This window comes from Lethenteron reissneri, chromosome 19, assembly GCF_015708825.2.
Source record: "Lethenteron reissneri isolate LAM-NWPU_2019-01 chromosome 19, ASM1570882v1, whole genome shotgun sequence".
NCBI lineage: Eukaryota > Metazoa > Chordata > Hyperoartia > Petromyzontiformes > Petromyzontidae > Lethenteron > Lethenteron reissneri.
The window spans coordinates 1,031,600-1,043,684 of NC_083797.1; the positions used below are offsets into that span (position 1 = coordinate 1,031,600).

Here is a 12,085-nt window from a genome sequence, read left to right on the forward strand (position 1 = left end):
TGATGTCTGTGATGGTGGTGTTGATGTCTGTGATGGTGGTGTTGATGTCTGACTGTGATGGTGGTGTTGATGACTGACTGTGATGGTGGTGTTGATGTCTGTTATGGTGGTGTTGATGTCTGACTGTGATGGTGGTGTTGATGTCTGTGATGGTGGTGTTGATGTCTAACTGTGATGGTGGTGTTGATGTCTGACTGTGATGGTGGTGTTGATGTCCGACTGTGATGGTGGTGTTGATGTCTGTCTGTGATGGTGGTGTTGATGACTGTCTGTGATGGTGGTGTTGATGTCTGTGATGGTGGTGTTGATGTCTGTCTGTGATGGTGGTGTTGATGTCTGTCTGTGATGGTGGTGTTGATGACTGTCTGTGATGGTGGTGTTGATGTTTGACTGTGATGGTGGTGTTGATGACTGACTGTGATGGTGGTGTTGATGTCTGTGATGGTGGTGTTGATGTCTGTCTGTGATGGTGGTGTTGATGTCTGACTGTGATGGTGGTGTTGATGTCTGACTGTGATGGTGGTGTTGATGTCTGACTGTGATGGTGGTGTTGATGTCTGACTGTGATGGTGGTGTTGATGTCTGACTGTGATGGTGGTGTTGATGTCTGACTGTGATGGTGGTGTTGATGTCTGACTGTGATGGTGGTGTTGATGACTGTCTGTGATGGTGGTGTTGATGTCTGACTGTGATGGTGGTGTTGATGTCTGACTGTGATGGTGGTGTTGATGTCGTACTCGGCCCGCCCCTGGCCCGCATCTGGCTCGCATCTGGCCCGCATCTGGCTCGCATCTGGCTCGCATCTGGCCCGCATCTGGCTCGCATCTGGCCCTCATATGGCCCGTACCTGGCCCGTATCTGGCCCGTAATCGTATGTACGTTGAACTTCTTTCACGCCGTACTTAGCCAACTGTACTGATTGGAGATTAGTATGAGAGAATGCGGTTCAAAGGATCATAGCGGACACACTGACACTCCTCCAAACACCTACTCGGACAAAGGGAACGATCCCTACACACACCCAGACAGGGTTGGGGCAAGTGGTGTTATCGAGCACAGCATCACACACACATCCTCTATACACCACCATCGCTTTATAAACTCAATCGATTTTCATTACAATATTCTAACAATACATATGTGTGTGTGTGTGTCCAAGTGTGTTAGAAGATGATGGGGAGCGGTGGCGCTGGGGTTCGGGCTGCACCGCGCTCCTTAACCCGGCAAGCCGGGTTTGATTCCCGCTCACGGCCACCAACTCCGGTAACGATTGTCTGAACCGGTCCTGGGCCTCCCCTAGGTCGATTCAGCCTCAAATGAGTAGCTGGTGCAGTGTGTAGTAAATATCGCCACGAGGGAGACAAAGGCGGCCGGGCGTGCTGCTGGCCACCCACCCCTCGTGTGCCGTGCCGGCCTTCACAGGTGCTACTCGCTAACAGCACTTGCCCCTGCAGTCTGTTGAGGGCTACACGGGGGATCTTCGTCTTTATATTTGGTCTTAAATGGATGACAAAAGACATGCATTTACGTGGCCTCCAAGTGCACCTAGCCTGGCACAAGCGCCGTGGTGACGTGACCACCAATTCGTGCCGAATGGCGGTTATTGTTGCTGTTGGTCTTGAAAGGGTGAAAGTGTTTCTGTTTACAGAATAGGCGACGTTTCGGGTTAGTGGCCCTTCTCCGTGGCGCGTGGGTGCTTGTGAGAGAGAAAGGAGAGAACACTGTGACTGTAATCATGACATCCGCGCCAAATCCCAACAGATTTCACAACAACAGCAGCAGCGGCAGCGGCAACATTTTAAAGTGAACTCGATTTGTCCGATCAGATAGCGACACAGCACAATGAGAGAGTGCTCGGTGGCAGATGACGGGGAGCTCTGCATGCAGTTATGAGCTACCCGTCGGAGGCCGTCGGACTGCGAGAAGGGCTGCGTGCAGAACGAGAGAGCGAGAGAGTGAGCGAGAGCGTGAGCGAGAGAGAGATAGGGGTTTACATAAAGCAAAGTTATAAAAAAGAGAGAGAGATAGGGAGAGAGATGGAGAGAGCGGGGAGAAGAGAGAGATAGGGAGAGAGGGGGGAGAGAGCGAGGAAGCGTCAATGCCAGCAACCAGTGACAGTAGACTCGTACGAAGCGTCAGTGTCAACAACAACAACAACGACGACTTGTTCATCACGCATGGCCGGGCATCACCTCTGAGATCGGGGGAGTGGGATTTAGAACGCGTCGTGAAGTGCGTTATTCACAATTGTGCATAGGGCGTCCCTCCAATTTCTCTAAGGAGACCCCCCCCTCCCCCCGGTGTGAGCGACGTGAGCGTGCTGCAGCTTGAGCCGTGCTCTCACGAGGACCTCCAGCATCGCCAGGGCCCCACAGTCAGTCACGACTGTCGCCTGGCAGCCTCCGCTTCGTGCCTTTAGAGGTCGCCGGCTTCGCCCGGCCGCACGCCGCTCGTCAATGCGCTCTCGTCGAAAGGGATGTCCAGCCTGCTGCAGATGGTGCAGAGAGAGAGAGAGGAGAGATTTTAAAAAGAGAGAGGGGGGGGGGGGGGGGGTAGAGAGAGTGGTAGAGAGAAAAGGAAGGGGTAAGGAGAGCAGAGCGAAAATCTTTGGTTAAATCTTTCATTTAAAGCAAAGTATTAAAAAACAAAACAAAACCGAAATGATGAACGAAGCAAAGTGCCGACTACACCGAGCATAATCTTGTTTCCTCTGTTCGTAAAAAAAAAGGGAGACAGAGAGAGAGGGAGGAGGAGGGGGAGATTGGGGCGAGTCGGAGTTGCGTAATTTCAATCCCATTCCGCTCACGACGGCACGTAACGGAGTTGTCGCTCTCGTGACTCGTCTTCTCCCAAGTGCTTGGCGACTCCCCCACGCCCTGCCGCGCCTGGGAATCGGCGTGGAATTGAGAGCCTATACCGCGACCACATGTACTGTCACCCTATTTAATCCTATATACTGGAATCATATTTACCAAATAGTCCTATACTATAACCCAACATCAATATATATTGATATGTATCAATATTTCAATGAAGTCATATATATCGATATAAGTTTATGTTCATGTGTTAGCGCGCTCGGGTGAACGCGCCAACCGCAGACGGGGAATTCGATGTCTGCCCCCGGGTGTTAACGCGCGCGTGTTCACGCGTGGGGAGCGGTGGCGCAGCGGTTAGCGCACTGCGCTATGAACCCAGCAGGCGAGCCGAGTTCCATTCCCGCTCACGGCCAACGCCAGCGACAATTATCTGAAGCGGTGTCTGGGCCACCCCTAGGTCGACTCAGCCTCAAATGAGTACCTGGTGCGGTGTGTAGTAGGGGAGACAAAGGCGGTCGGGCGTGGTGCTGGCCACACCCACCCCTCCGTGAGCCGTGCCGGCCTTCATAGGTGCTGCTACTCGCTAACAGCACTTGCCCCCGACCGTCTGTGGAGGCTACACGGGGGACCTTTGTCTTTGTGTGTGGACATTTTTTTTGTTCCCTCGTCCTCCGCGGGCTCGGCGATGAAATTAACCGGATCACCGCCGCATTGGCGAGCCTGTATCCGTGCGCGCGCCCGCCACGTTATTGAATGGGGCCGCTCTGCTCCGCCGCGGTGTAGTCCCCCTGCACACAAAGCGACGGCGGAGGGACACGCGGCGGACGGAGGGCGGTGATGGGGATTTTTTTGCGCATGAGGCCGACAGCGCGGAGCGTTTTATTTCAATTCACCTCCCGTTGATGCGATTCTTTTGACATCTTAACGGTGGCAATTTGTTCGAAATATATATAAATATAAATAGATAATATTAAAATATAAATAGATAATATTATTAAATGCGCGTTTAATTATTTAACTCGGATATTATTTCGGTGAAATCTGTCATGCATCGATACGGGAAGCATTTTCATTTTTAAAATGTTAGAGTCGTCGTCTTTGGTGTGAGCGCCTTTGTCTCCCCGTGTCTCTGTGAGTCTGTGTCTTGTCCCTGTGTCTCTGTGTGCGTGTCTCTGTGTCTCTGTGTGCGTGTCTCTGTGTCTCTGTGTGCGTGTCTCTGTGTGCGTGTCTCTGTGTGCGTGTCTCTGTGTGCGTGTGTCTGTGTCTCTGTGTGTCTGTGTCTCTGTGTCTGTGTGTCTCTGTGTCTCTGTGTGCGTGTCTCTGTGTCTCTGTGTGTGTCTGTGTCTCTGTGTGTCTCTGTGTCTGTGTCTCTGTGTGCGTGTCTCTATGTCTCTGTGTGTCTCTGTGTTTCTGTGTCTCTGTGTGTGTGTCTCTGTGTGCGTGTCTCTGTGTGCGTGTCTCTGTGTCTGTGTGTGTGTGTCTGTGTCTCTGTGTCACTGTCTGCGTGTCTCTGTGTCTCTGCGTCTCTGTGTGCGTGTCTCTCTGTCTCTGTGTCTCTGTGTGTCTCTATGTGCGTGTCTCTGTGTGTCTCTGTGTCTCTGTGTGTGTGTCTGTGTCTCTGTGTCTCTGTGTGCGTGTCTCTGTCTTTGCGTCTCTGTGTGCGTGTCTCTGTGTCTCTGTGTGCGTGTCTCTGTGTGTCTGTGTCCCTGTGTCTCTGTGTGCGTGTGTCTGTGTGTCCGTGTCTCTGTGCTCGTGTCTCTGTGTCTCTGTGTCTGTGTCTCTGTGTGCGTGTCTCTGTGTCTCTGTGTGCGTGTCTCTGTGTGTGTCTCTATGTCTTTGAGTGTTGTGTCCCTGTGTCTCTGTGTGCGTGTGTCTGTGTGCGTGTCTCTGTGTCTGTGTCTCTGTGTGCGTGTCTCTGTGTGCGTGTCTCTGTGTCTCTGAGTGTCGTGTCCCTGTGTCTCTGTGTGCGTGTGTCTGTGTGTCTGTGTCTCTGTGTGCGTGTCTCTGTGTCTCTGTGTGCGTGTCTCTGTGTCTCTGTGTGCGTGTCTCTGTGTCTGTGTCTCTGTGTCTGTGTCTCTGTGTGTGTGTCTCTGTGTCTCTGTATCTCTGTGTGCGTGTCTCTGTGTGCCGGCCACTCGCCACCACTGTCTGTGAAGGGTGTACGGGGGATCTCTGGGTAGCAAGCGTGTGTGTGTGACTCTGTATGCGTGATTGATTACTCTGCGTGTGTAGTGCAGTGCTTAGCACACTGCGCTACGAACCTGGCCACCCGAGTTCGATTCCCGCTCACGGCCAGCACCGGTGACGATTATCTGAACCGGTCCTCGGCCTCCCCTAGGTCGACCCAGCCTCAAATGATTACCTGGTGCGGTGTCAACATCGCCACTGGGGAGACAAAGGCGGCCGGGCGTGGTGGCGTCCACACCTCCGCCGTCGCGCGCCTTACCGGCCTTCAGGTGCTCCTCGCTCGCAGCACTTGCCCCGAGCAGTTTGTTGAAGGCTATACGGGAGATCTTTGTCTTTGTACTGTGTCCTCTGCCCCCCCGCCCCACCCGCGCGAGCGTTCTGCTCTTCGTGTTCACGGCGCTCCTTGATTTAATATTCAAACAATTAAGGCACGCGGTGAATGCCAATAGCGGCGTGCAACCACCACCACATGCACCACACGCACCACCACCACCACCACCACATGCACCACAACCACCACACACACCACCACCACACGCACCACCATCATCACCACCACACGCACCACCACCACCACACGCACTACCACCACCACACGCACCACCACCACCACACACACGCACCACCACCACCACATGCACCACCACCACCACCACACGCACCACCACCACCACACGCCCCACTATCACCACACACGCACCACCACCACCACATGCACCACCACCACACGCACCACCACATCCACCACATGCACCACATGCACCACCACCACACACACCACCACCACACACGCACCACCACCACACGCTCCACCACCACCACCACCACACACGCACCACCACCACACACGCACCACCACCATACACACTCACCACCACCACACACCACCACCACCGCACGCACCACCACCACATGGACCACACGCACCACCACCACCACACGCACCACCACTACCAGACGCACCGCTACCACCACCACACACACCACCACCACCACATACCACCACCACACACGCACCACCACTACCACACACGCACCACTACCACACACGCCCACCACTACCACACACCACCATCACCACACACACGCACCACCACCACACACGCACCACCACCAACACACACTACACGCATGCAACCACCACCACACACGGACCACCACCACCACACACACGCACCACCACCACACACGCACCACCACCACCACACACTACACGCGTGCAACCACCACCACACACGTCACACCACGAATTTTGCTGCTGTTGATTATGCTTCTGACGCCGTACAGATGGATTTGTGATCGCGCACTGAACCATATATTTGTATCATTAAATATGTTACTGTATTTATCGATTGTTGTTCGATTGTTGTTCGCGTTGAAACTGTGTGATTGTGTTTCGGGGGAGCGGTTAGCGCTACGAACCCAACTCGACCCGAGTTCGAGTCCCGCTCACGGTCACCAACACCAGGGACAACTATCAGAACCGGTGCTGGGGCTCCCCTAGGTCCACTCAGCCTCAAATGAGTATCTGGTGCGGTGTGTAAACATCGCCACTGTGGAGACAAAGGCGACCGGGCGTGGTGCTGGCCACCGACCCCCTCGTGTGCCGTGCCGGCCTTCATCGGTGCTACCCGCAAACAGCACTTGCCCCTACAGTCTGTAGAAGATTATACGGGGGACCTTTGTCTTGGTGTGTGGTGTTCGTGCAAGCGGGGGCCGCACTGATCAGCTGATCGCGGAGCGGGTTCACTCGGTCGTTGTTCGGAACGGAACTCGAAATAAAGAGAGAGGAGGAGGAGGAGACGGTGGCGTCGGAACACGTGGAGTCGCGATGATTTTACGATCGGGAGCATCACGCGCACACACGTACACACACACACGTGTACACAAACACACACACATGTACACACAAACACACATGTACACACACACACGCGCGTGTACATACACACACGCGTGTACACACACACCCGTGTACACACACACACACACGCGTACACACACACGCGTGTATACACACGCGCGTGTACACACACACGCGTGTACACACACACACACACGTGTACACACACACACGCGTGTACACACACACACGTGTACACACACACACGCGTGTACACACACACGCGTGTACACACACACACGTGTACACACTTACGCGTGTACACACACACGTCTACACACACACACGTGTACACACACACACGCAACAAACAAAACAACGCACAACAACAACCGCCGTTCAGCGCTAAGCTGCGGTGACGTCATCACGGGGCTTGTGCCAGGCTAGGTGCACTTTGAGGCCACGGAAAGTGCCAAAGGCTCGCTGCTGGTAGGAGGCCACGGGACAACCGCAGGTGCCGTGCGCTAACTGCCTGAGATCAGTGGCTGATGCACTACCTGTGCCCTTACTGTGCAAACTCTCTGCGTTTTATCCGCCCGTCGCTCTGCTCGTTGTTGTGAGCATCGCTCCTCTGCCCTCCGCTGTTGCTGGAGGGCGACTGCCTTCAACTCCCCAGCAGCAGCAGTGTCCTTCACGAACCTCCTCCACAGAGGCCGATCTTGACACCGCTGGTACCGGTCATTGGAAAGTCCGATTAGCACGGTCGGTTACGTAGGGTGTAAGAAGTTCAACATACAGTACACACGTACAACTCCACATCCTTCTGTACCACATCAGCCCATTTCATCTCTAGCCGGTGCCGCGCCCGTTCAGGCCCCTCCGGTCGAACATTGGCTGCTTGTGGTGGCTGGATACGCGGGCTACACGACCCAGCCAACGCAGCCTTGCCTGCCGGAGGAGCACGCTGATGGGACTGTGTCCAAGTACAAAGACGAAGATCCCCGGTATAGCCTTAACAGACTTTTGGGGCAAGTGCTGTTAGCGAGTAGCACCTGTGAAGGAGGCCGGCACGGCACACGAAGGGGTGGTGGCCAGCACCACGCCCGGCCGCCTTTGTCTCCCTAGTGGCGATGATAACACACCGCACCAGGTACTCATTTGAGGCTAAGCCGACCTAGGGGAAGCCCGGGATCGGTTTAGAGAATTATCACCGGTGTTGGCCGGGTTCGTAGTGCAGCGCAGTGCTAACCGCTGCGCCACCGCTCCCCAATCCCCGCAACACGCGCGCACACCCGCACCGGACCAGCGATCCCTGGCGGAACACGTGACCCCTAAAGAGCGGGATCCGACCCCTGACCCCTAAAGAAGACACCCTAAAAGACACCCCTACGGAGACCCCCTGGAAACATCGCAACGCCTCCTGCCCCCCCCCCATCGCCGCTGCCCCCTCCCTCCCCTGCCCCCCTGCCCCCCCTCCCTCCCCTGCCCCCGTCCTGTGACGTCTCTCCGGGAGCGACGCCACAACCATCAACGAGACTCCGCCAGCGCAGCCACTGAGCCCTGTGGTACCAGTTGGCACCCGACACGGCCTCGCTGTGTCGACTCGACGCAGCGAGGCCGCGTCGCCACCTCCGCGGAGTGCCACGTGGTGCCGGCGCAGCGGACAACGGATCGCTGAACCCATCTGTGCGGAGCTCTGGTGGTGCGGTGTGCAGGCCTCCCAGCCGAGTGGCAGGACCCTCCTGCAGACGCCACTCGAGACTCTTCGGCGCTTTGCGTGGGTGAATGAGTGATTTCGATTGCACGATTAGACTTGTTTTAGATATCCGTTTCAAAGATTCGATCCTTTACAAAGCACGCAGTCTCTCCTGACAATGCGTCTTAATGTGATTAGCGCCTGGCCTGCAGAGCGCGCTTTAATTACGTGAGTAGGGGAGGAGGGGGGTGATTGCTGTTCTGTGGTCTACCCTAGGGCACCCCCAGCGGCAGCTACCTCGCCTGGTATGCAGGAGGTCGTGAGTTCGATCCCGACCCTGACGATGCCTGCTGCTGTACATGTGGAGTCTGCAGTGTCTCTCTCTCTCTCTCATCATCATCATCATGGTGGCTAGGAGATGTTAACTACCTCGCCTGGTATGCAGGAGGTCGTGAGCTCGATCCCGACCCTGACGATGCCTGCTGCTGTATATGTGGAGTCTGCGTGTCTCTCTCTCTCATCATCATCATCACGGTGGCTAGGAGATTTTAACTACATCGCCTGGTATGCAGGAGGTCGTGTGTTCGATCCCGACCCTGACGATGCCTGCTGCTGTATATGTGGAGTCTGCGTGTCTCTCTCTCTCTCATCATCATCATCACGGTGGCTAGGAGATTTTAACTACATCGCCTGGTATGCAGGAGGTCGTGGGTTCGATCCCGACCCTGCCGATGCCTGCTGCTGTACATGTGGAGCGTGCGTGTCTCTCTCCCCCCTTGGCAGCGTGGAATCGTATTCGAGCCCTCCGCTTGTGCCCTCCCCACCCAGACTCAACGTCGCCGCCACGCGCGTTTAGAGTCGTCTGCACGCGACGATGAGCCCGCTTCGTGGGGCTATGATTTGTGCTCGCCAGGTCGCTTCTGAGTGAGAGCTACGTCGCTCAGCGGGCCTCTCGCCTGGTGACAAACCCAAGAGCTGTCCCCATACAGCTCAGTGGTGACTCATCATGGAGCCAGTAAAGTAGGGGGGGGGCGATGATTGCTGTGGGAATGTGCTATGCAGAAGGGCCATTGCCCGAAACGTCGCCTATTATATAGCGTTCCTTTGAAGGCCACGTCCAGTCACACTGCCGCTATTGAGGAACGCGTTACTCGGGTTATTAACCGGTAACCGTTTTACGAATCGATTAACTGATCACATAGGTGAGGAGTCGGTAATGATCGATCCGAGTGGTAATGTGAGTGATAAGTGGACGGGTCCAAGGAAACTCGCTCCATTTGTTCAGCTGCTGCGCCGGGTAATGGGATCGAACCGACAACCTCTGGCTCGCGCGTCACCGTCGTGCCGACTGAGCACGCACAGGAGCACCCGCAGGAAGAAGACAAACCCCACGTGTGTACGAGGGAGCAACGCGCTATCCCACACAGATGGCACAGGTTTGTGTGTGCGTGTTGTGCTTCATTCGTGCGTAGTAACCCAACCTGTCCTAGTCGGAGGAGCAGCTGGAGAAGATACTCTCAGTTATTTCGGTAAAGTCACGTAGGAAAAAAAAATGAAATTAAATTAATCAAAATAAAATAATATTATTTTCTTTTTATAAAAAATGAAATTAAAATTAATAAAAAAAATGAAATTAAAATGAATAAAAAGAAAATAATATTTTATTTTTTATTAATTTTAATTTCATTTTTTTTCAAAAAAATGTACCTACGTGACTTTACCGAAAGAACTGAGAGTACGAATCCTTGCAGTCACGAAAGCTTCAAATCTAGAATTATCTGGAGAAGAGTCCACACATTTGGCTGTGCCGCCCGTCCATGGCCAAGCCGGAGCACGCCACCTCCTCGCCTCTCGCCCGCCCGCCCGCGGGAGGACAATTCCTGCCGCTCGTCTTGGTGTGCTCTGCCCCCTAACGTCCGCTCCCAGGCCCAGCACTTTACCTGCCGCAGCCCAACAATCGCCTCTCATTGGTCCATCGATGACTATGACTACGCCAGAGCGCACGCGTCCACACGAGTGCAGGTAATAACTACGTCATCATCAGTGGGGTAGTAACTACGTCATCATCAGTGGTGTAGTAGCTACATTATCAGTGTAGTAACTACATCATCAGTGACGTAGTAACTACATTATCAGTGGCGTAGTGACTACATTATCAGTGTAGTAACTACATCATCAGTGGTGTAGTAACTACATCATCAGTGGTGTAGTATCTACATTATCAGTGGCGTAGTAACTACATAATCAGTGACGTAGTAACTACATTATCAGTAGCGTAGAGACTACATTATACTGGTAAGAACCTCCTGGTTACACCAGCCCACAGGGGATTACTGTGTCCGTCGTGCAGGGAGGGGCTGGGTGGGAAGGGGAGGGTGGGGAGGGTGGGGCTGGGTGGGGGGTGGGAGGGATGGGGCTGGGTGGGGAGGGGCTGGTCACCCCGTGGTGCCCTTATAAAACTCAACGTCTAACCTACTCACGCCGTCTTGTGCCCGCCAACACAGTCGGCAATATTTGTGGAATACACCACGCCGCCGTTGACCCTGGCCATTGACCGAGCAACCCAACGTTCCTACCAGCTCCCTCCGCAGGAGGAATGTGTTTTATTGATCAGTTCAGGGTTGTGCGGCAATCGTTGAGGTGGGTGCCCCGGTGGTAGATGTGTCTCTCGGCACGGCCGCACCCTCGGGGCCCTTCCACATCGCGGCTCCCCTCCTCCCCATCACCCCACGTGGTCCCCTCGCCCCCATCACCCCACGTGGTCACTCGCCCCCATCACCCCACGTGGTCCACTCGCCCCCATCACCCCACGTGGTCACTCGCCCCCATCACCCCACGTGGTCCACTCGCCCCCATCACCCCACGTGGTCCCCTCGCCCCCATCACCCCACGTGGTCACTCGCTCGCCGTCTCGGCCACTGCACGCTGGAGGGGCGCGCTCCTCCGTCTGCGCACAACGCAGCCACCGCAGCAGCAGCAGCTCCCTGGCGACCTCTTTGCAGGAGAATTGACGCGCGTCTCATGCAGTACATATCCCAGGCAAATGACGTTTCGTTACTTGACGTTTCTTTAACAAAGTTGTTGAAAATAGATCTCATGGTGGTTGTCAATGGGGGGTGGTGGGGTGCATTCCATGCCTGCCCCACGCCCGTTGCTCCATTGCCGCACACAATTGAGATGATTTGTCTGCCTGGTTATTTGTAGCTGCCCAAAAGTGTCTGTAACCACCAAAGTTTCGTCTCTTGGCATCTCCGCTCTGGCATCTCTCTGTCCTCGTTCAAACCGACGCTGGTATTAAACATCGCCAAAGTCCGACATGAATGTAATTCTACAACGTAACTGCTTGTATTAGAATGATGATGACATTAGTTTCGTTTTTAAACCTGTAAATTGTGGATGGCTTCGATGTTGTCTGCCGCCCTCTTCTGGCACGGCTGGGTAGGGATCCTACTCGACACCCACCTGTGGAGAAGGAAGGGAGATTCACAGCCCATCTGTGTGTGGTCCACCAACCCTCACTGCTGCCCCTACACGGCGCTG

The 12,085-nt window shown here is 54.7% G+C and overlaps 1 protein-coding gene across 1 annotated transcript; it reads left to right on the forward strand.

Annotated features, from left to right (window-relative positions):
* Positions 1-454: 454 nt before the first annotated feature.
* On the forward strand, positions 455-6,926 carry LOC133344122 (histidine-rich glycoprotein-like). The gene is made up of 2 exons (XM_061554109.1): positions 455-1,263; positions 5,158-6,926. Exon 2 carries the CDS (start codon positions 5,446-5,448, stop codon positions 6,508-6,510), a length of 1,065 nt encoding a protein of 354 aa, XP_061410093.1. The 5' UTR covers positions 455-1,263; positions 5,158-5,445; the 3' UTR covers positions 6,511-6,926.
* The last annotated feature ends 5,159 nt before the right edge of the window (positions 6,927-12,085 follow it).